Source organism: Pangasianodon hypophthalmus, chromosome 8 (assembly GCF_027358585.1).
Source record: "Pangasianodon hypophthalmus isolate fPanHyp1 chromosome 8, fPanHyp1.pri, whole genome shotgun sequence".
NCBI classification, from domain to species: Eukaryota; Metazoa; Chordata; class Actinopteri; order Siluriformes; family Pangasiidae; genus Pangasianodon; species Pangasianodon hypophthalmus.
In genome coordinates, this window is record NC_069717.1 from 19,645,255 (window position 1) to 19,668,089 (window position 22,835).

Here is a 22,835-nt window from a genome sequence, read left to right on the forward strand (position 1 = left end):
CACACACACACACTCGTGCGCAACTGGCATTTGGCACACTGATGAGTTGGTGCGCGTCTGCTACTGCACTAGATGGAAAAAGAAAACTAGTGAAGTAGGAATCTTTTTGTATTGGATTACTCAATTTATTCTTGGATGTATTTCAGAAAGAAAAGACCAGCACGGATTATTTGAAGAGAAAAGACATTCAAGGGAATATGCAACAGGAATGATTCGTGTTCGATGATCTGCCTCGTTTACGCACAAAAAAAAGTGATCATTTCATTAATTCTTCAACATCCGATCAGACAGTTTAATAATCATGGCTCATCTCATACAGCACAAGATTTCCAGTAAAGTGATGAGTATAATGAGCAGCGCGTCTCAGAAATCCGAGGTGAAGGTGAGCCGGGTGTTTGCGCGCCTCGGCTTCCAGGCGGCCACTGATGAGGAAGCTCTGCCTTTCGCTGATCGTGATGGCCTGGATTACGATTACAGACATGGCATGAGAATGGACGAAGTCAGGACGAGCGGGGAAAGAGATGGAATGGTGGCGGAAGACAGTCATTACCAAAGACACGACACCAGCCCGTCAGGATCCCGGAGAAACAGCGAGGCGCACGGAGCGCAGGACAAAGCGAAAATCACAGCATGGGATGCGGGCTGGAACGTCACCAATGCGATTCAGGTGCACAGCAGCTGCTCCACAAGCTTTTCCTCAAGTATTTCAAAATAATAAGAACAATAAAAAAATTCCCATCAATAATTCCATTCAAGCATTTTGTGTTTCAGTCAACTAAACTCAGCTTAGCTTAGAAAATCTGATCAGTCATTCCAGACAAAATGCCTTATCCAAAATACTCAGTAGATTTTTATATTAATAGTTAATGCTAATAGTTTATAATAAAAATACTATTAGCTATTATTATTAATAGTTTGAATAAAATAATTCACACAAGCTGCAGTAAAACTAGTTTTTACATTTCTTTTATTGAAAATCAAATAATGTAAACTAAGATGGTATCAAATGCATTGAGGGAATTACTGAAAAGGGGGAAAACACTTGTGTTTATGGTAATACAGCCTCACTCCCGGTAAGACCTCGTTCTATCAGATCCGATTTTCCTCAGTGTCGCTTGGGGCAATCTGCTGGCGATGGCACCATTTCACTCCTCCTCCAGGTCGCACCCTAGACCTTCTACTGGGCAATAAGAAACTAAAAGAAAATTAATTAAACAGTAAAAGACCAAATAAATGTTTTAAAACTGGCAAGCCATGCAAATCACCTTTAAAGTATCTTTTAAGAAATTTATCCATCTATCTATCTATCTATCTATCTATCTATCTATCTATCTATCTTTCTGTTTGTTTGTTTAGCCTATTTAGTTATTTATCTGTTTGGCCTATTGATTTTTTGTTTGTTTGTTTGTTTATCCTATCTATCTATCTATCTATCTGTTTGTTAAGTTATTTATTTATTTAGCTATTTGGCCTAATGATTTGTTTGTTTGTTTAGCCTATCTATCTATCTATCTATCTATCTATCTATCTATCTATCTATCTATCTATCTATCTATCTATCTGTTTATTTGTTTGTTTGTTTGTTTGATCTATTGATTTGTTTGTTTGTTTGACCTATTGATTTGTTTGTTTGTTTAGCCTATTTATTTATTTATTTATTTATTTATATATTTATCTATTTATTAGATGTTTTTATTTATTTATTTGATTAGAAGCAATGAAAAAAACAACAAATGAAACTTTGTTTGTTTTTTAAGCTACATACCTTTTATCCTACAACTAGATAAATCACAGCTTTAATAAAACAAACAAACAAACAAACAAACAAACAAACAAACAAAACTTTTAAAAAACACAAAAATTGGTGGACATCTGTGACGCTGAACATCACCATTACGCTCTTACACAAGGCTACTTTAAATAAGTGTAGGTAACATTTATGCAGGGTTTATTAAACCTCACTAACTGCGACTGAATAAAAAAGTCATGCTAATATCACAATGTGCTCCACTCCACACTATGAGGAAACATCACAGTGTGAAAACTGCTCTATACAAATTTCACTTGACGACTAGCTTAACATTCACCCACTTTGTTATCCTGTGATTTGTGTTTGATTTTTTTTTTTTACTCAGCCAAAGAAATACTCTGGGCTCTGATTCAAACAGTCTATGACATTGGCTCGTGAGAAGAACTGGCTCTGTGTTCCAGTCAACAGTGTCTCGTGACCCTTAGCTTTTAATTATGACATAGCCTCAAACAAAAATAAGTAGAGAGGCTATCATTCTTGACTTATGCTATAGGTTACTAGGCTATGTAGTGAATTTTTAGAGTAACGCCGTGAAAGGCAGTTGAGAGTCAACAGTCTAGCAGCTGGTTTTGAGTGGTTTTAAACATGGCTTTGTCCAGCTGGGTTGGATAAAGCAGGTGTTTCCTGTTGCATTGTGCAAGGCACACACAGAAGAGCTTATGTTAACCAGGGATACCAGGTTTCTGAAAAATGTCCAACCCAGCTACATCTCAGAAACCACACAAAAGACCTGAAACCAGCCCAAAAATTCAGGCGATCGTCTTATTCTCAGCCTTTACGTGGGAAACAAAGTCACCATAGTGCACACACATTTCTGATGTAAGGACAGATCTACTCTTATAAGCCCATTTTCCTCTCCCAATCTTTGCAATATATCTTACAATAGAAATGGTTCTGCACATCATAGACACACTGTATGCACTTATACTTTGCTTTTGTTTGCGAACGTATTTTTAAACTAACCCAGTTTGGCATAAAACTATGACCTTGGTAACCCTGTCATTAAACCACCTTATCTGCTGCTCCTCCTCCTGAAAAGTGTGATTCCTGCCCCAGTGAGTCAATTCCTCTTCCCATTTTTAACCACTAGGTGCCATACTAATAGAGCTAAAAAGGTGAGCACAGAGCTCCCGGAACAACATTTCTAAACAGAATAAATATATATAAAAAGATAGAAACAAGCAAGCAAGCAAGCAAACAAACAAACAAACAAATAAATAACCAACATTACATGAATCAACATAAATTGTGGTTACCAAAAGCCTGGGTACATGAAAAGTGTAATGTTCAATCATACACTAGTGTTTGATGTCTCCCATTGAAATTTTACCTCTTCAGTCAAACATTTGTGCTGTCTTGAAATTATGAGTCATGTCTTTAAGTAATTATAATTATTTTTTTACACTGCAGGGTATGTTTGTCTTGGGCCTCCCCTATGCCGTCCTGCACGGTGGCTACCTGGGCCTCTTTCTCATCATCTTCTCCGCTGTGGTGTGCTGCTACACAGGCAAGATCCTCATTGCGTGCCTCTACGAGGAGAACGAGGAAGGAGAGCGTGTACGCGTGCGTGACTCATATGTGGACATCGCGAATGCTTGCTGTGCGCCACGCTTCCCTGTGCTCGGTGGCCATTTTGTGAATGTGGCGCAAATCATTGAGCTGGTGATGACATGCATCCTTTATATGGTCGTCAGTGGCAACCTGATGTATAACAGCTTTCCGGGCTTGCCCATGTCACAGAAGGCATGGTCAGTGATTGCCGCGGCAGTGCTCATGCCGTGCGCCTTCCTGCGCAACCTGAAGGCTGTTTCCAAGTTAAGCCTGCTGTGTACAATTGCACACTTCATCATAAATGTGATGGTGATTGCCTACTGCCTGTCACACGTGCAGGACTGGGCGTGGGACAAGGTCAAGTTCTACATTGATGTCAAGAAGTTCCCCATTTCTATTGGCATTGTTGTTTTTAGCTACACATCACAGATTTTTCTGCCCTCACTTGAGGGCAACATGCAGAAGCCTGCTGAGTTCCATTGCATGTTGGAGTGGACACACATCGCTGCATGCATCCTCAAGGGCCTGTTTGCCCTTGTAGCCTACCTCACATGGGCCGACGACACAAAAGAGGTGATCACAGATAACCTGCCGCCTGGCATACGGATGTGGGTGAATATCTTTTTGGTGGCTAAGGCATTGCTCTCCTACCCCTTGCCCTTCTTCGCTGCTGTAGACATCTTAGAGAAGTCCCTCTTTCAAGATGGAGATGGGACCCCATTCCCAAACTGTTATGGCACAGATGGGAGGCTTAAGTCCTGGGGTCTTGCAATGAGAATTGGGCTTGTTGTTTTCACCCTTCTCATGGCGATCTTTGTCCCGCACTTTGCTCTGCTCATGGGCCTTACTGGAAGTCTCACTGGTGCTGGACTGTGCTTCCTGTTGCCCTGCTTATTCCACCTGAAGCTTCTCTGGCGCAAGCTTCTGTGGCACGAGGTCTTTTTTGATATCTCCATCTGTATAATAGGAAGTATATGCAGCATCTCAGGGTTTATTTACTCCACTGAAGGGCTCATTGAAGCCTTTAAGTATAACACCCCAGATTAAGATACTATAGATTTTCTCAAATGCTAATGCAATGCTCCTTGATTGCAGATATGACCATGTTAGGGATGTGTTTAATTAAAATCAGTCTATGTACAAAACAATTAAACTAAATATTTATTTCTTGTTAAAGATTGTTGTGATAGTTTGATTGTCTACTTGTTGTTTCATTAATAACTCCTTAGCAATAAATAACTAAGCCAAGAAATGTTGTGATGAGTGCAGATCCTGCATAAATGCCTTGTGTACAATCATTTCCAGGGGAAATAAAAATCAACATTGAGCATTAGGAAAGTAGTATTAGTGATGATAGAAATTAGTAAAACCCATATTCAGGTTTAGAGAACCTGAATACAGCATTAAAAATCAAAGACCATCAGGCCATAGATAGTGACTTTTTAAAACACCAGTTACTGGTTATTTTTATCAAATGTGTTCAGATTTTTCTGAAGTAAATGTACATGAGTAGAATGAGAATGACAAATGACATGGATCTCTGAGATTTTATTTAGAGCGGAGAGGAATCCAAGCAACAAATGAGCAGAGTTAACCAAATATTTAGTGTCAGAAACTCTCAGTAAATTTTTCTAGTAGATCATATTTTATTTTTCTCCCCATTTTTATATGTTTAGTTATATTGTTTCATATTCAGTGTGTGTGTGTTCATGATTGAAACTGCAGTGCAGGTTGGGCTGTGGAAAAGTGACAGAGTTGTGTGTTTAATGTAACCCAAACTTAGGATGGCCTTGTTGTGCATTCAGAATGTGTACAAGAATAAAGAGAGTGTACACCCTGAAGATATCCCTGAAATCAATAAATTGAATATTTGTTTAATCAGTGATCACTTGGCCTTGTGTAACTAATACACATTGATCTCTCTCTCTCTCTGTCTCTCTCTCTGAAATAGGCCTATATGATGATGAAGCAGCTCCTTCTTCTTCTTATTAACAACAACAACAACGACAATAATAATAATAATAACAATAATAATAATAATAATAATAATTATTATTATTATTATTTGCTTATCTTCAGTAAGATCTTTTTATCTTGTTTAGGGTCATTCTGGATCTGGAGCCTATTCCAGGAACACTGTCAGCGAGGCAGGAATACACTGTGGCTGGAACACCAATCCATAGCAGATTATTATTATTATTATTATTATTATTATTATTATTATTATTATTATCATCTTGTCTGTTTGTTATATTACATACATGTGTAACATGTATTTCAATCCATGCAGGCCTAAAATATGTATGGACTTAACTTAGGCTGAGGACACATGGGATACTGGTGACACATCCTCACCACCTTTAATCACAGCTTAGTCATATAAAAAAAAAATTATACTATTGCAGCTCGCAGCAGAAACAGATCCAAATGCTTTCTAAAAATATCAGTTTAGCCCTACTTGCTGTGTTTAGCTTAGTTTGGTTTGGTTTGGTTTAACTTAACACAGCAAGAGCAAGTTTCTAGTAGGTTTGCTGCCAACCTGTACTGTGAATTTATTTATAGAAAGTTACAATTGTTATCTTGTGGCATATATGCGAGTGAAGCTCTGTAACAGCTCTAGCAATCATTATATTAGCCAATCTAATCAGCATAAGAAATCACACTCTTGGTGTATCTTCATTTCATTTGAATTTCATTTTCTGTGAAGTTTGACAGCAACTTGGTAAGTAGAACATTTCGTGCTAGTAAGTTTATTATCTCATAATAGTTTTATGTACACATGGGCTATAACTTTCTATTAAATTTCTTGTTTTAAGGGTTGGTGATCTTGGACAAGGATAAAACCCTGGCCGTGGTGGTGATGACCCAACAACTTAACCACTGCTCAACAGGCTAGGCAGGACTCAATTGCAGAGAAACTCCTGGAGACAGAGATGGGGGAATAAAACAGAAAAAAATCTTTACTTCAGAAAGAATCACCAAAAAAGCAAACAGAGATACAAAGACAGACCAACAATAAAACAGATTTGAACAACAAATCAGGAGCAGGTGAAAACAATAACAAAGGTTAACAGGCAAATGAGAAAAAAAAAAAACAGAAAACACAAAGGCACAATGTCTCCCAGAGAAGGGACTCCAACCTCGGGCTCCTGCTCCAGGAACAGCAAGGGCTGGTACCCAAACTCTGACCCGAACCTGGGTGCGTATGGAGGCAGGGACAAAAAGTCAATTGGGAGGACCTCCTGGCTCTAGGGGGCGTCCCAGTAGAAGAGCAGCATAGAGTTTTGTGCATGTACTTTGCCCACAGGAGGTAGGTGCTCCAGGAGCTTGAGTTAGTAAATGCCTGGCAGCAAAGAGTTGTCTCCAGGTCCGGTTCAACCTCTCTTTTTGGCCATTGAACTTGGGATGGAAACCAGTGGAGAGGTAGGCCGACACCCTGATCAGCTGCCAGAACACCTGCCAGAACTGATAGGTAAACAGTGGCCCCTGATCAGACACTGGGACTTGTGGGAGACCATAGACTTGGAAAACATACATACACATTAGTTCAGCAGTGACTTGAGCAGAGGGGAGTTTAGGTAAAGGGATCAAATGGCATGCTTTGGATAATCTATCAATTACCACAAGAATGACAGAATAACTTTGAATGGTGTGTAGTCCTGTTATGAAGTCTATTGATATGTGGGACCATGGTCTATTGGGGATGAATAGTGGTACAAGCAGCCACAAAACTCTGTGTATCTGCTTCCATGCTGGGCCACCAAAAGCACCTCTTGATGAAGTCTAGGGTCAGCGTAGCACCTGGATGACCAGTGAGGTGAGAACCATGCCCCCTTTGCAGTACCTGGGTGTGTACAGAGGCAGGGACAAAAAGTCAATTGGGAGGACCTCCTGGCGCTAGCTTTTGCTGCCTGGATGAACATCTCAATTCCCCAGCGAACTGGGGCTTCAGTGATGGAACTAGGGACAATGGGTTTGGGGTCTCAGGTTAGCTCTGGTGGTTGAAATAGTCTGGAAAGGGGTCCAGCTTGAGGTTCTTGTAACCAGGATGGTAGAAGAGGGTAAACTGGAATCTGTTGAAGAACAGAACCCACCTGGCCTGATGGGGGTTTAATCTCTTGGCCTGCTAGATATATTCGAGATCCTTGTGCTCAGTCCACAAAGTGAATGGTGTCAGTGAGACCAACCGCTGAGATAGCATCCCTCCAACACCCACCTCTGAAGCGTCCACCTCCACTGTGAAGGGGAGGGCAGAGTCAGGCATGACAATGACTGGAGCTGAAATGAAGCGCCTCTTGAGCTTGGAGAAGCCCTCCTCTGCTTTGGAGGTCCAGATGAACCTGGAGGAAGATTTATTAGTCAGGGCTATGAGAGGAGCCACTACAGAGATGAAACTGTGGATAAACTAAATTTGCAAAGCCCAGAAAGTGCTGAACTTCTTTCACAGAAGAGGGAGTAGTGCAGCCTCTGACTGCCTTAGTCTTCTTGGGGTCCATTTGGAGACTGTGTTTAGAGACAATAAACCCCAAGAGGGAGACCTCTGTGGCATGGAACTCACACTTCTCTGGCTATACATACAAGTGGTTCCTCAGGAGGTGTTGGAAAATATGAGGATGTCATCCAAGCATGTCACACAGGATGTCATTGATGAGTGCCTATAAGACCGACAGGGAATTTGTCAGGCTGAACAGCATGACCAGCTACTCACAGTGGCCTGCTGGGGTGTTGAATGCAGTCTTCCACTCATCTCCATCCTTGATGTGGACCAGGTGGTTGGAGTTACTGAGGTCCATTTTTGTATACACTGTGGCTCCTTGCAGTAGCTCAAAAGCTACGGAGACATGAGTGGGGATCCTACTCAAGCAATAACCCAGTGGACCACTCTATGTGAGGGTTATAGCAGCTTAGCCACAGGAGGCCCAGGACAATAGGAAACTCAGGAGAATAAATAAGGTGGAACTGCAACTTCTTTTGGTGGTTATTGATGGACAGGCATACAGGAGTGGTGAAGTGGTGGACACTACCATTGACCAGGGGTCTTCCATCCAGGGCAGTAACTGTTAAGAGCAGCTCAAGGTTGATCAGGGGGATTTGGAGATGGACAAGTCTATGAAGTTGCCGGTATGCCAGAGTCCTTGCTTGGCCAGTGCTGTCACGTGTCTTCCCATTGTGGCCTCTTGATTGGTCAATGCAATGTGAAGCCAATCGAGGACAGTGGTCTCTGGGGAGTTCTGCTCTGCTGGGTCCATTTTACTGGCTCTTGCCTTAAGGGTTGACGACCCTAGACGGGAATTGAACCCTGGTCAACAGATTCACATTCAAATGAATAAAAAACTAAGGTGATCTGTGGAGCTGAGGAAGCCAATTGCGTTTTTGTGGCGTTCCACTCAAGCAGTGCACCTTCGGTGCTTGGCCTCTAATACAAAGATTATGAAGCAAACTATGTTGGCCAAGCCAACATAACAGCAACACAACAATAATAAACAATCACAAACTTGAATTTACTGTTTCTTTTTTTTTAAGGTAAAGGGAAGTCGCTGAAGTCAGTGTTGGGGACTGTGTCTAGATCAGCAACCCCAGATGGCTCCCCAGGATCCCCAATGCCATCCACTACAGCAGCAAAAATAACAATGTTCTCAGAATCCTCTGTCTCATCAGCCTCCTACCAGTGGCCTGGTAAAGCAGCAACTGCACTGGATACCACCATACCATAAGAATCTTCTGTAGATTCTGATAAATGTATGTGATTTTTTTGTAAATAACATTTATTTAGAAATGAATATTCTCCATGTTAAAGATCTTGTTTTTGGAAATTGTTTCATTCATTTGCCATTCTGTGACACTCTCTTAGGTGTAACATAAGGCTGGAATGGCAAAAATAAGTATGTGCTGGTAGCAAAGACAAGGGCCATTCAACCTCTATCTGGCATTTATTGTACTGTTCCAAACAGGCAGCTTAAAAGTGAGGTAAGATCTTGCCGATAATTAGTAATAAGTAGTTAGTGTGCCTAAAATGTACTACCTGGGATAACTACATACATAATATTCAATTTTAAAAAATAGTTAAAATAATATGTTAATCTAGGATAATGGAAAAAGCTTGACAATAAACTACATTACAAATTGGTATAGGGTGTTTCCCTGCTTCATGTCACATTAATATGCCAACAATTCCATTTGCAAGTCTACACTGCTACACATATAATGCAATTTTTGTGTGAGAACACACATTCCTAATGAGTAAGATGATAGACATTATTGTCATATCACAGCAAATCAAGGACAAATCAAGAACTCCCAGCAGACAACACTGTAGCCTGGCCGCTTCAGGCTACACACACCAGATCACTCACATGCTCTCTCGTTCATAGTCACCCAGCTTCTGATTGAGCACACAATTAAACACACACACACACACACACACACACACACACACACACACAGAGGACACTTTATATAGAGACTCTCAGTCACATTCAGGTTGCGAAGGATATGCTCAGCTTTGTCCTCATACACCTGACGTTATCACGCCTTAGTTTATTGTTGTTTTCCCTGTTTTTTGACTCAGCCTTTTTATTGTTTCTGATTTTTGCCTAGCCTAGTCTGCTGATCTATCGACCTGCCTGCTTTCTGATTTTGATCTTGATTGCTGATTTGGATTTTGGGTTTTTTCATTAAAGTGCCTTACCTGCATTTGCTCCAGTACATGATAGTTATACAGATCAGTATATATGAATAATGTATTTTTGTGGATGCGCAGGGGGGTAATTTCTTTTGATGGTATGTAATATATGTGCCTGCTTGGGTGTAAGCCTAGACTGCTGATAAAATCCTTAAAGTTAGAGGCAGAGTGGTGGGTTTTTGATCAGGACCTGTCACTAGGATAAGTGTCAAATGTCTCTGAAAAAATACTGCACAGATAAGGGTGGGAGTTTACTTTTGGCAGTATTGAGAATCCTGATAAAATCCTAGAAAAAATATTAGAAAATCCCTTATGTAGGAGTTAGAGACAAAGACCTGTCATCATACTATATTTCAAATGCCTATTAGTTTTTATTATAGAAATAAAGATTGGTGTGTTTATTTGACAGTAGTGATAGCAATGCTGAAAAAAAATCCTAACTCCTTTGACAAAGTCCCTAATTACATTTCCCACATTCATACTTTGTTAAATCTAATCTCTTTGCCATAATTCTTTATGTAACTTTTGTCTTATTCCTAACTGTGTAAATACTCGGAAAACATCTTTTGTAAAGCATTAAGGCCATTAATATAACATTGATAATGGCTTACTTCTTGCAGTGCAAAAATAGGTTAATCAATGTTGAAAAAACTTTCTGAAGAGATTAAAATAATGAGTGAATAATTTCTCCTAACAATGTTTTGAAAATCATGGGTTATCAAAGCGATCGAAAAAATTACCTGTGAAAGAACAGCAGAAATCACAAATATAGACAGTATTACACAGCAGCGTGTGTGTGTGTGTTTACATGAGGAGAGTGGAATTCTGCCAGGGAGTGGGAATTCAGCACTGGCTGTTTTCAGGAGTCAGTCAGTGCACTTTGCTCGGCTCATTGTCAGTTTTCTTCCCCAAACCATTCAAAGTTACTGTTGTTTCCTCATTCCTGAAATGGTTTGGTGAAATATTATTCTACATTCTTGTTAACAGAATTACAACCTATTTAAAGACATGTAGTACCAGCAAGACTGCATGTAATTGTTTTGGCCAATACACCATGCATCCCTGCATTAATGCTATTGACATCTATTTGCATGCCTTCTCTATGGCTGTGGGATATTTCATATGAGGTGAGTTTTTCTGTTTTTCATATCTCAAAGTAACGTAAAGGTAATCATTAAAAAATGGACAAAGTGGTATATAATGTGAATGTTCTGTTTGATCCATTTCTTTAAGTGTGGAGGTCATGACCATGCCATTTGGCATAACTTTCCGCTTGGTTGGTTGTCACCCTCAGGATAAGGATGTGTTACATGTAGCAGTCCACCCAGTAACATAGACAGGAAAGTTCACATTTGCCTATTTGTTATGGAAATGATGGAGAAGTAATCGCCTATTAGTGAGTTATGAACTGAACTCAGTGACTCTTGTTTTATTTGTCTTTATTTATTAGGCCACTGAAACATTTTAAAACTTTCAAAATGTTTTGACAGTGTGACAGCTCAGGTGCATGATTACAACCTGCTTACAAACTGTATCTTATGTTCGTTTTGCTATGGCATGTATAGCTATCCAACATTATCCAACATTAATCAAATTGTGACATTAATTGTATGAGAAAGGTGTACTTGGCTACATATCCAAAATGGTCTTTGCAGGCAGACAGGCAAGGCAGGGTTAACCTAAATAAAAGAATAACATGAAGGGAGAACCTGACCCTCTGGGAAAAACAAGATGTGAGTCCTACTTACTGAACATAATGCAAGTCTGTAAAAATAATGTAGCAAACAATGCAGTGAGTGATAGTGCTAGTAATGCTGAGAGGGAAGGGTAATTCGAAGCCATCAGATGTACTGTTTAACCAGAAAATCTGCTCACAGTATAAAAAAGTACAATAGCCGAGGTAGAGAAGAGATGAGATATGATATGAGATTAATGTCAGCTTTGGAGAACAGGTTTCCTGTAGCTTGACTGTAGTCACAATAAGCTGCAAAGCTGCTCGTATACATGTGGTCCAAAAAGAAGAGAGTTAAAGATGTCTCTAGTGTAATAGTACCAATTTCCTGCCATAATTCACTCACACTATAAAAATTTGCTGTACATTTTACAGTAATTTACTGGCAACTTATTTTGAGTCACAGATAAGAAAGTTGTGTGTTCAAACCCTATCACCACTAACCTGCCTTGATTGGGTCCTTGAGCAAGACCCTTCAGCTCAGTATCATGCATCATACATCATGCAGCAGATGAGCAAATGTACTGTGTTATGTGTTATTTTATACTATGTATGATATGACAGTACTTTACTGTAATATGTTTTACAGGTGTTTACTGTAAATTGTACAGTACTTCATTGGCATCCCAGGTTACCAGTAAATTTCTGTAAAATCTAGAGTAATTTTTTTTTTACAGTGCATCACACAACAGCTAGAACTAGGGAAGGTGAGAGCTACCACATGCTTCCTCTGAGACACACAAAACCAACTTTTACATCTTTTTGAACTGCAGCTTGTGCAATGTTACAACTGAACTCACTTGGAGGATAGTGCTAACTGCCCTATACTGTATACTTACATGAGCTCACAGACATCTACATTTGGCTAATGACCTAATTGCCACAGGAGAGATAAATGCCATCCATCACACCCAAAAAGCATAGCCAGCTATGCTCGCTTGGATTCCAGGTCACATATGGCATTGGCATCATCGAACTTGCAATCTCCTGGTGATACAGTAGCAGCCCTTCGTATGTAAAATTAAACAAAATCCTATCTATGCTGTGTAACTCTGAAATTAGTTGGCTGATTTTCATTAATTTTTTAATACTCCTGTCTATAAAATTTGAATTCATATACTGTAGTATGTTTCATGTGTGATACCAGAGATTGTTTATGATCTCTCTCAAACACGATTTCAGGATTCCAGCTCAGGAAGAGTCTTGCTGCAAACACTGCATACTGATATTTGTGGCACGACATAGACAATGGATGAATGACTATGACCAAACTAGATAAGCCCCAAGAGTAAATCCATTGCTGTCCAAGTGACTGACCTTCTCTTCAGGAGCATCTTCATGACTAGACATGACATGACTGCCCACTGGGGAATAAAGACCACAAGATTCTTCCTTGTGCAAGACTTCCTTGTGATAATATTATAATTAATTACAGCTCTCTGTACTTTTATGACCATTAAGTGGGCTGAAATAGAAGTTCAAGGGTTTAAGTCTCCCTTCTACTTTTGTGCTAGTGAGACTACTCTCACTTCCTTATTTGTTTAAATTTATACATCTAAGAAACATTTCTGAAGAAATGCATGAGCCAGAAACAGGGCAGTGGGAACCATTGATGATGATGTTTGTTCCTCTTTTTGCTGCTCCAGTTAGGGGTTACCACAGTGGATCATTGGTGTAAATGGCGTTAAAATCTTGATTTTGAGTAACTTTCTCCAATATTAATATACAGTATTTAACTTCAAGCATCATGCATATCTCATCTTTAACATCCTTCATATGTCCAACACATTAAATCATGCACTAAAACCTTTAAAGTGCCCTCAAAAACATGTAAACTGGCATTTAGGTAGGATTGGGGTAACAGTAGGACATGGGTGTTTCCAATATGGATAGTCATAGTTCCTTGAATGCTTTTTGAGTGTGTAGATATATTCCTAGGTCATTTTGGTAGTTTCTTAGGCATTAAAACATTATTATTATAACAAATCTACTTGTTTAACATTGGTCACTGGCCTTTCTCACAGATCCTTCACCTTTACGATCTAAATTCAGTTCAGTTTATTTTTCATTTGATTTTATTTTAACAATACACATTGTCACAAAGCAGCTTTTCAGAAATTTGGGTTATGAGTTATAAACAGTACTAAGTGCACTGAGGGTATGAAGATATTGTGAAGAAAAGTCCTGGAATGAGCACAGAACAGTCTTTATGATCACAGCAGCAGTTTTTAGAAGGAAGAAATCTACAATATCCAGTTGGGATTACCAACTGAAGCACAGGGTGTTTAGGGAGTGCAACTCTTTACGGTGTTGATGTGGGACCATCTACAGCAAAAGGTGAATTCCAGGTGTGCACAGATGAAGAAGCAGGAGGAACAGAGTAGAAGTAAAGTGATAGGATGAATCAGGCAGGTCTGGAGTGTGAGAAGAGCAACAGCAGAAGTAGTATCAGGATCTGCCACTGGCATTATGTCAGGCAGCAGGAGAACATGTACAGCTTGAGAGAGAGAGAGAGAGATAAAGAGAGAGAAGAGATTATTAGGTATGCTCTAATCATACAGTGGTTTAAAAGGGTATATCATGATCAGAGTGCAAGCAGAGACTCTGGCAGGTCTAGCTATGACAGCTTAACTAAAAAAGGAGAGCCAGAAGGTAACACAGGCAGGGGGCACCCTGGGACATCGCATCCTACCACTCCACCAAATGCTTAATGCCCTTTAAACCCTGTTCATAAGCATATCATAATAATATGATAACCAGAAGAGCATCTGTTCCTCTTTTGGGGCTTGCTTCCTCTAATGGTTTGTTTCTCACAAGCACTTAGAGAGTACTGACTTGTTACCATATCCATCTGCTTGCATGCTTATTAGGGGGGATTATTAACTCTATAAACCAAATTTACCCCCAGAAAATTATTTTACTATATCAGACCACATAAAAGCCGTGTGCTGTGCACACATACCCATATACACATACACAGCATAACTGAGGAACCTGAACTTAATAATTAGATTTCTTACAGACATTAAAGATCAGTCAGTGTTATGTGACAAAAAGTAAAAAGTGAAACACTTGCAATTACACAAAGTTTTTTTTTTACACAGAGTTTTTAAATAAAAAAATGAATACATATCTGTATTAGGACCCTACAGCAAAAGCACTTTTTAAGCAAATGTCTTGGTGCTAGCTTTGGTTTCAGATCACTATCTACAGAGGAAGTAAGTATTAAAATGACTATGAGACAAGGTTTTTGAGCATTTACAAAACATACAGTCCTGTGGAGGCAACAACCTTCGATCAGTTTTGTAGGTAACAAACTGTTTTTCAAGTAATAGCAACTTAACAACCGGAAAAAAGTTTCTATAATTATATGCCTATGTAGGTTGTGTGTTAGAGAAGAAGGCAGTTTTCTTTCCTCGTAGGAAATGTCAATTTTTTTGTTGTTGTTTTCTGTTATTAACGCACCAGGTCCAGCAAATCAGTAGTCAAGGCCAAGATGTGGTTGGTTACTACTTTCCTCCTGATGGCTGTAACACAGACACATGCAGACTATTCTTCATTGCAAGCTGTTCTGTCACAGAAGGGATTGCAAAAAGGTAAGATATTTCACCTATTAGCAAGTGTGGCTTGCTGGAAACTAGACAGAAACAAAATGACCTTGAATATCCCCTTATCTAGCATCTGTACTCTCTGTAGCTTTCATATTAAGAGGATTATTTTTTATGTTTTTTCATGGCATTTTAAGTTGTTTTTGTCTTGTAGCTGTATTTAAATTGTGTAGCTTTAGGCTTAAACATTCTACATAGCTAATTAGCAAATATATTTCATAAGTTCTCATGCTCTTTTCAATTATGGGTGGATATAGTCAAAATATCTGTCTGAGCGGGTGGGCACGAAGAAAAAAAACTGCAAAATGTGAAACTATAGACTAAAGCCAGACTTACACTCTGATAAGGGGAAGCATGCCACTGACTACAGCTCACACTGCATGACTGGCCAAAGTTCACTAGTGATAGGAACACATTCATAGATTGAATTCACAGGATGTCTTTGTATGCTCTAGCATTACAATTTCCCTTCAGTGGAACTAATCGTCCCAAACTTGCTCCAGCATGACAGTGTAGACAGTGTAGCTCCATGTAGACATGGTTTGGCAAGTTTGGTTTGGAAGAACTCGAATGGTCTGTACAGAGCCCTGACTCCAACCCCACTGAACAGCTTTGGGACAAACTGGAATGCCGACTGCACCCCAGGCCTCCTCGCCCAACATCAGTGCCTGACCTCACTAATGCTCTTGTGGCTGAATGGGCAAATTCCTACAGCCACGTTCCAAACTCTATTGGAAAGCCTTCCCAGCTTTACACTAAGATTTTAGAATGATTTAGACACAATTTTGCTGTTAATGAGGTTTTTTTTTTGACTTGTTGTGAAATTGCATGTGAATTGGATGGTGAACTCGAATCAGAAAGAGCTTTATTGCCAAGTGTGCACACACACACATGCACACAAGGAATTTGACTTGGTAAGTGAAGCTTCCAGTACATACACAAACATGGCAGCAAGACAATAAGATAATAATAAAGATTTGTGAGTGTAATAAAAATAAATAATAAAATCATGTGTGTATCCCACACTGTAAGAAGGCAAACAATTAATAATTGAGGGAATTATATTTCCTCTTTCCATAGAATGCCTCCAGTGTATCTGTACTGGCCTTGGTTTCAGATCATTAACTTTGGAGGAAGTAGGTATCAAAATGACTAATGAATAAATCTTGTCGAGCACATTTTTAAATGCCACTGATAGGAACATCTAAATAAAATGAATATGGGAAGAAAAGACTCCCATTTTAATTAGATTCATAATTTTGGTCCTTCTACATTGTTCATGTCATTTCAAATGTACCAAACTGTCACGTCAATGCCAGAATCAGCTTCACATCTTGGAATTACTGATATAGATACCAATCACTTGGGACTTTGCAAAATAGCTATCTCTGTGAAACACAGTGTTGTCATGAAGAAAATCTGACCTGTGTCGACAGTGTTTTATTTGCCTTTATACAAATTTAAATATAAATGGTAAATGTAGAAGGTATGCTCAGTGCTACTTGCCCCTGCCCTCTCAGAGTTTTGCATCATTTGGAAAATCAGTGCCAGTGGGGTTGCTTATTTATTTATTTATTTATTTATTTATTTATTTATTTAATTTTTTTTTTTTTTACACCATATGGTGCTAGTCTTGGAACAAGGCTGTTGCTATAAAAAGCAAGTATGCTGGGGACATTTTTTTGGCTGGTTTAAGAACAGTCACTGGCTGCCAAGATCTTGTTTTAAAGCAAGTAATTGGAATTAACTTAAATTGCATTCGGCAAAAATATGCTATGGCAAAGAAGGAGAACATTTTAAAGTGGGGTCTATTTTGCTTTCTTTTATAGCTTAATAAAACAGTTTTCATTACCAAATTATAATATTGACCACAACTTGAGTGAAAAGAAGAGTCTTTGAAATATTTATATGAATTTCAGATTTTCTTAGTAGTTAGTATGTACCCTTTTTGCTTTAATGACAGTGTGCACTCAAGCTGGCATGGACCTCACAAGTTTGTGCAAAACCTTATGATCCATTTTAGATCAAATCCATCGGAGTGTCTTCTGAACACATGCTTCAATAGAAGAGATTAGGCATGAGGAAAATCTCACCTTTTGTACAAAGTGGTTAACATGGTCACTATCACACATTTGCTCACATTTAAATAGGGACCTAGACATAGTGCAGAATCTTAAATATTACATATTCAAGATACTGAATATTTACTTTCTTTGTTTGAAATATTCCAAAACTCTAAAACCTTCTGTTTATTTCCAAGTTTAAATGAAAAAAAAAAAAAATCCCAGATTTTCAGTGTGGTCGCAGATATTTGGACCCCACTGTACCTCGCTCCTTCTGTGTTTGCAAGAGTTGGAAGTTCTATCCTGACAGTAGATGGTAAATCCTGCCGGCGTTATGACTTGGTTGGGTACTGATGCTTCCAGCCACGTTTCTGTGAACGCAAAAACACAGCAGTTCCTCCAGCAGTCACTCTTTTTTTATTGTCCAGTGAATGCTGCAGGGCTGTGAATTGTTTTTTGACATCACTGCCATCTTGCTTATGATAACGTGAAGAGCCAGAATCCCCACAACTCCCTCTTGTGTTCAGATATTGTAAATGTGTGTGTGTGTGTGTGTGTGTGTGTGTGTGTTAGACTGTACGATATTGTGTTACTTACTTTTTCTTTATGTGTGCAGTATCTCACTGGATGACTGACTGGCTTCAGAATGAAATGAGTAAAATTACTCTCCCAGATGTCAGCGGGAGTGTCGATATTTTTTTGGGCTTGGTTCACTATGTCCTGCATGAGTAAGTACCTAAACCAGTGATGAATATTGTATTTACAAGAGCAAAACAGCAATTTGGATTTCTGAAGATGATTTCTGAAGCATTTGTGTAGATTAAAACTGTCTTTGGGTTGATATTCCTCACCCTCCTCATCCTTACTGTCCCAAAATTCAAGCACTACACAACAATCTACTACTCAGACTACTCATATAAATGAATGGACAGACATGTACCAAATAGATCCTAGTGTAAAAATGTTTAATTTTAATAAATAAGCCAAATAAACTACGATATAACTGTTGTTTCTACACGTCAGCTGTATTTTATTGTTGCATTGTTGGAGCATGATTTTTTTGATGGTAAAAGTATTTGGTTTGTGATGTCCCAGATACATGGCCATGTTACATGGGCAGTTCCAGCAGTCTGTAAACAAGTACAGAGGCGACATGTCTCTTCAATTATTAAATGCTCTGCAACAAATAGACAGAGAAAGCTCAAATTTCATAGGTGGATAGACGATTTATTGCTTTGAAAGATGACACACAGCTTTTGTTGATATGTCACTATTTTCTTTATAGAAAGCTATTTTTTGCACAGTAGTCAGACCACTAGCGGCCTGAACAAGCAGGCTACGGGGTTAAAAAATGAACTTTCTAAATCGTCAGTGTCAACAAATGCAGTCATATGGTGTTTTTGTTTTTTATAACAGAATTTTCCCCTAAAGTCTTTCAGTGTGACCAAAATATGATCAGATGATAGCGATAAATTCACATATTTACAATTGATTTTGGTTGAATTTAATTTGAATGTATTTATTTCTGTAAAGCTGCTTTGTGATGATGGCCACTGTTAAAAGCACTATACAAATAAAACTGAATTGAATTGAATTGATGTTAGTTTGAACAAACTAAGGAAAAGTTATATACAAAGATTTGTCTTCATTACTACTGCCTTAAAGTGTTGCTACTCTAACTTGCTATTCTTGCTATGCTATTCTAACTCCACAGCATGCATGTCGTGCGCTGTGATTTGCCAGAACCCTCAGTAGCCTTTTCAGAGGGAACAGGTGTATCTCTGCAAGTGAACGGACTCTCCCTCGCCATCAATGGTCTCTGGAACACACAGTTTGGCATTATGTAAGTGGAGAGAGTGTGTGAGTGTGTGTGTGTGGTGTTTTTTTTTTTTTTGGCGGGGGGGGGGTCCTGTATTTTTATCATGTTACTTTATACTACACTACATACCTTTTGTTCATAATATATAGAAAATTAAAAATTAAACTAGTTATTTAAAATATGGTAGTGGACAGTCAGAAGGCTGTGGACAGTATAATCTTTGAGGTTTATGTGTTAGATGTCCTCTTCCTTATGACATGACCTTATGACGGCTAAATTGAGCCAGTGACATTGGACAAAACTATCATTTTAAATGATAACACTTTGTATTAAATTTCCTTTACTCTAGTGTAGGAACAGTGTAACTACTTTGCACCAACACATGAATAAAGGCTAGTTAGAATAAATCAAGTGTGAAAATAAGTCTAATTACAACATGAATGTACATGTCTATAACTACGCATCTAAATTATAAAATAAAATAGTGCAAATATTGTGGTCCCCAATATAATAAGTGACTTAATAAAACTCAGACATACATGTTAATAAAATAAGAGAAACCTACAGTTTAGAGCCTCTGGTTAGAGCTTGAGGCTAATTACATGTTGTTATAGTTAGAATTATTTCTATATTTAGTACACTTTTTTTTTAATTCGTTGAATTTGGGTGCCTAGCGGTGGGGGGCCCCAGAGTTGGAACGCAAAAAATCAAGTGAAATTTAATGATCGTGCAGCTGGACCACAAACATTAATGAAAATATTTAAATGTACAAAAAGTGCAGACAACATGTGCTTCACTGGCATTTGCTATAAAAACACAGATGGGGGCATTTAAATTTAAATTTCTGCATTGGAATTTTAATGACACTTTTATTCTTATCGAAGTCCTATCACACACAGTCAACAATTCCCAAACTGTAGGCAAAAACTACAGAATTCAAGGAAAGAACATGCCCAGGAGGCATTATGTTTTCAAACATTTCACCACAGATATGGAACAAATTTGAACATGAGCCATCTATCCTGACAAATCTGTAACCTTTGGATCCATCAAGGTCCAGGATAGCTCACACACAGCTTCTTATCAAAGCTGAAAAGGCAATCTTAAATGCAAGATCAAATAAAAATTGCTGTTGGTCTGGTGAAAGCGAGGTGGCAATAACAATGAAATGCGCTGACTTGATAAAAGTTGCCTAAAATTGAGGAAAGATAAAAAACATACAAACCTAAATTGCACCATCTACTGTTGGGTATTGGAAGTGTATTATTTTAATTTAATACACACAGTGTACTTGAAAGTGGTGTCAATTTCTCAGTCTTTCAGTAATCTTCAAGTAATTTATATTAATAAAGTTAGTTATTTACAGTGGTATATATTACACCAAATTAAAGTCAGTTTAAGGACTTGAGTATCTATGTAAATGTAATATTTCTAATAATCTCTTAACACTTTTTATTCTGGAGGATTTTTTTTTTGCATATTGATCAGAAAATAAATGAATTTCATACATTTTAGAGTGAGACTGTAATCTAACAAAATGAGGAAAAAAACTGAATACTTCCTGAATGCACTATGTACATAAATTTGTGTATTATAATGCCAGTGTGAAGTTTAAAGTATACTGTAGTACATCTAAAGTACACTGATATGTGTTTTAATGCAGTCATGATTCGGGTTGGTTCGATCTGGCTATATACACCATCAATTTCAACACACTGCTGGAGTTTCAGAGCACTGAAGAGCACCTTTCCATTTCAAGTGTCATGTGTTCTGCTGATGTGGGAAGTGTTCAAGTACATTTCCATGGTGGTGCAAGGTAAGTCTAAATGTATTTATACTCAGTGTCTCATACCTGATAGGAAGTACAGGACATAGTCAAGTACACAATAAAATGTCAACAATACTAAAATGTCTGATACTCTCTCTAGAATACTTATACACTCTATGGCCAAAAGTATGTGGACATCTGACCATCACACCCATATCTGCTTGTTGAACATCCCATTCCAGATTTAGTTCCCTTGGCTGTTTGCCTCCACTCTTCTGGGAAGGCTTTCCACTACACTTTGAGGCGTGGCTGTGGAGCTTTGCCCATTCAGCCACAAGTTCAAATTTGCGAGGTCAGGAATTGGTGTCATGCTAGAAGGTCTGGTGCGCAGTCAGGGGTCCAGTTCATCCCAAAGGTGTTCAGTGGGGTTGAGGTCAGGGCTCTGTGCAGGCCACTTGAGTTCTTCCACACCAACCTTGGCAAACCATGTCTTCATGGAGCTCGCTTTGTGCACAGGGGTATTGTCATGCTGGAACAAGTTTGGGCCCATTAGTTCCAGTGACGGGAAACTGTGATGCTACAGCATACATAGACATCATGTACAATTGTGTGTTTCCAAATTGTTCCTTTGTGGCAAGAGTTTGGGGAAGAACCACATACGGGTGTGACAGTCAGGCATTCACAAACCTTTGGCTACATAGTGTATGTTTTCCATACAAGTAATTAAGGGAATTGTTTTTGTGTATGGTACTCACTGCATAATGCAAGATTTATACATTCATTTATTGCATTTACTTCATCTACTTAATCTAAGCCTTTATTTAGCCTATCTATACATATATAATAGTATAATAGGATAAATAATCTCATCCTATAATATTTTCCAGTTTCTTCTTCCAACCATTTGTAGAAAAGTTCAGTGGACGCATTAAAAATATGATCCAAGAAAGGGTAGGTAGGAAACATTTGGTTTAAGGTCATGATTCCTTGTATCTGAAGCCAAGCCTCACTGATGTTATAATGCTTTTCTCCATCCAGATATGTCCAGGATTTCAGGAAGGAATTGAAAATATCGACAAAGATCTGGCTGCATCTGGTATTTCTATGTCTGATTGCTTACATTCATTGAAAGCTGTGTAGTTAATAATAATATTACCTTGTAATGTTTATGTAATAAGGTGTACAAGCGCACACTGCTCCCAAACAGTGTACTTGAAAGTGCTCTCTTTTCCCAGTCCAGTATATATACCAGTAATCATCACCTAGTAATCATCACCTCTTTTTATAGGTATCTGTCTTCCTACAGAATTCACTTTTAACACTAATCATAGTTTTAATTAGGCTAATCGAGCAGACAGTTTATCTCCGTAGTTATTAAATACATGTTTGTTGAATCTGTAACTGTATTCATTTGGAAGATAGACTCTGGAAACAGGGTTAGTTATCATTTGACTGTATGGTACAGTTTATAAGCTGGCAGGAGTAAAGAAAATCAGAGGACGTTTTCTGTTCATCTGCTCGGATTAATCATAAAGTCTGAAAACTAATTCCTAAAGTGAACTAAAAAGAAACTGATTTCAGCCCTTACAGAAAAAGTTTTTTTTTTTTTTTTTTAATTTTCCAGATTTACAATTCAGAATTAATGAAACATTTGAACATTTTATTATGTCAGTAATATACGGTTAATGCAAATGACAAAAAACCAAAGAAATATTCCAATATTCCTAGTGAGCTTACACTGCTTGACACAGCTTTACAAAAAGTCAGGAGGTGTGTTTGAAAGGGTGCATTTCCTTCTACTG

General features: G+C 38.4%; 2 protein-coding genes across 5 annotated transcripts in view; both read left to right on the forward strand.

Moving 5' to 3' along the window:
* Positions 1 to 5,239, forward strand: LOC113533240 (vesicular inhibitory amino acid transporter). The gene is made up of 2 exons (XM_026925226.3): positions 1 to 667; positions 3,221 to 5,239. Exons 1-2 carry the CDS (start codon positions 302 to 304, stop codon positions 4,406 to 4,408), a joined length of 1,554 nt encoding a protein of 517 aa, XP_026781027.1. The 5' UTR covers positions 1 to 301; the 3' UTR covers positions 4,409 to 5,239.
* Positions 3,832 to 22,835, forward strand: part of bpifcl (BPI fold containing family C, like) — a 27,797-nt gene continuing 8,793 nt past the window's right edge. Inside the window, exons 1-9 of one of the 4 annotated variants that reach the window (XM_026925230.3) lie at positions 3,832 to 3,934; positions 5,313 to 9,100; positions 9,213 to 9,328; positions 15,244 to 15,371; positions 18,063 to 18,174; positions 19,161 to 19,289; positions 20,929 to 21,081; positions 21,921 to 21,984; positions 22,072 to 22,129. In XM_026925230.3, coding sequence (XP_026781031.2) covers positions 15,272 to 15,371; positions 18,063 to 18,174; positions 19,161 to 19,289; positions 20,929 to 21,081; positions 21,921 to 21,984; positions 22,072 to 22,129 — 616 coding nt within the window. In that variant the 5' untranslated portion in view covers positions 3,832 to 3,934; positions 5,313 to 9,100; positions 9,213 to 9,328; positions 15,244 to 15,271. Of the gene's footprint in view, positions 3,935 to 5,312; positions 9,101 to 9,212; positions 9,329 to 10,505; positions 11,171 to 14,987; positions 15,085 to 15,243; positions 15,372 to 18,062; positions 18,175 to 19,160; positions 19,290 to 20,928; positions 21,082 to 21,920; positions 21,985 to 22,071; positions 22,130 to 22,835 lie in introns of those variants that run through there. The other 3 variants (XM_026925229.3, XM_026925232.3, XM_026925231.3) reach the window with 3 other exon arrangements.

Bases quoted from the DNA above. Each gene is read 5' to 3' on its own strand.
- LOC113533240 (XM_026925226.3), top strand. From the start codon at position 302: ATGGCTCATCTCATACAGCACAAGATTTCCAGTAAAGTGATGAGTATA. The intron at 668-3,220 runs GTGCACAGCAGC...TTTACACTGCAG, and splicing joins ACGTCACCAATGCGATTCAG to GGTATGTTTGTCTTGGGCCT.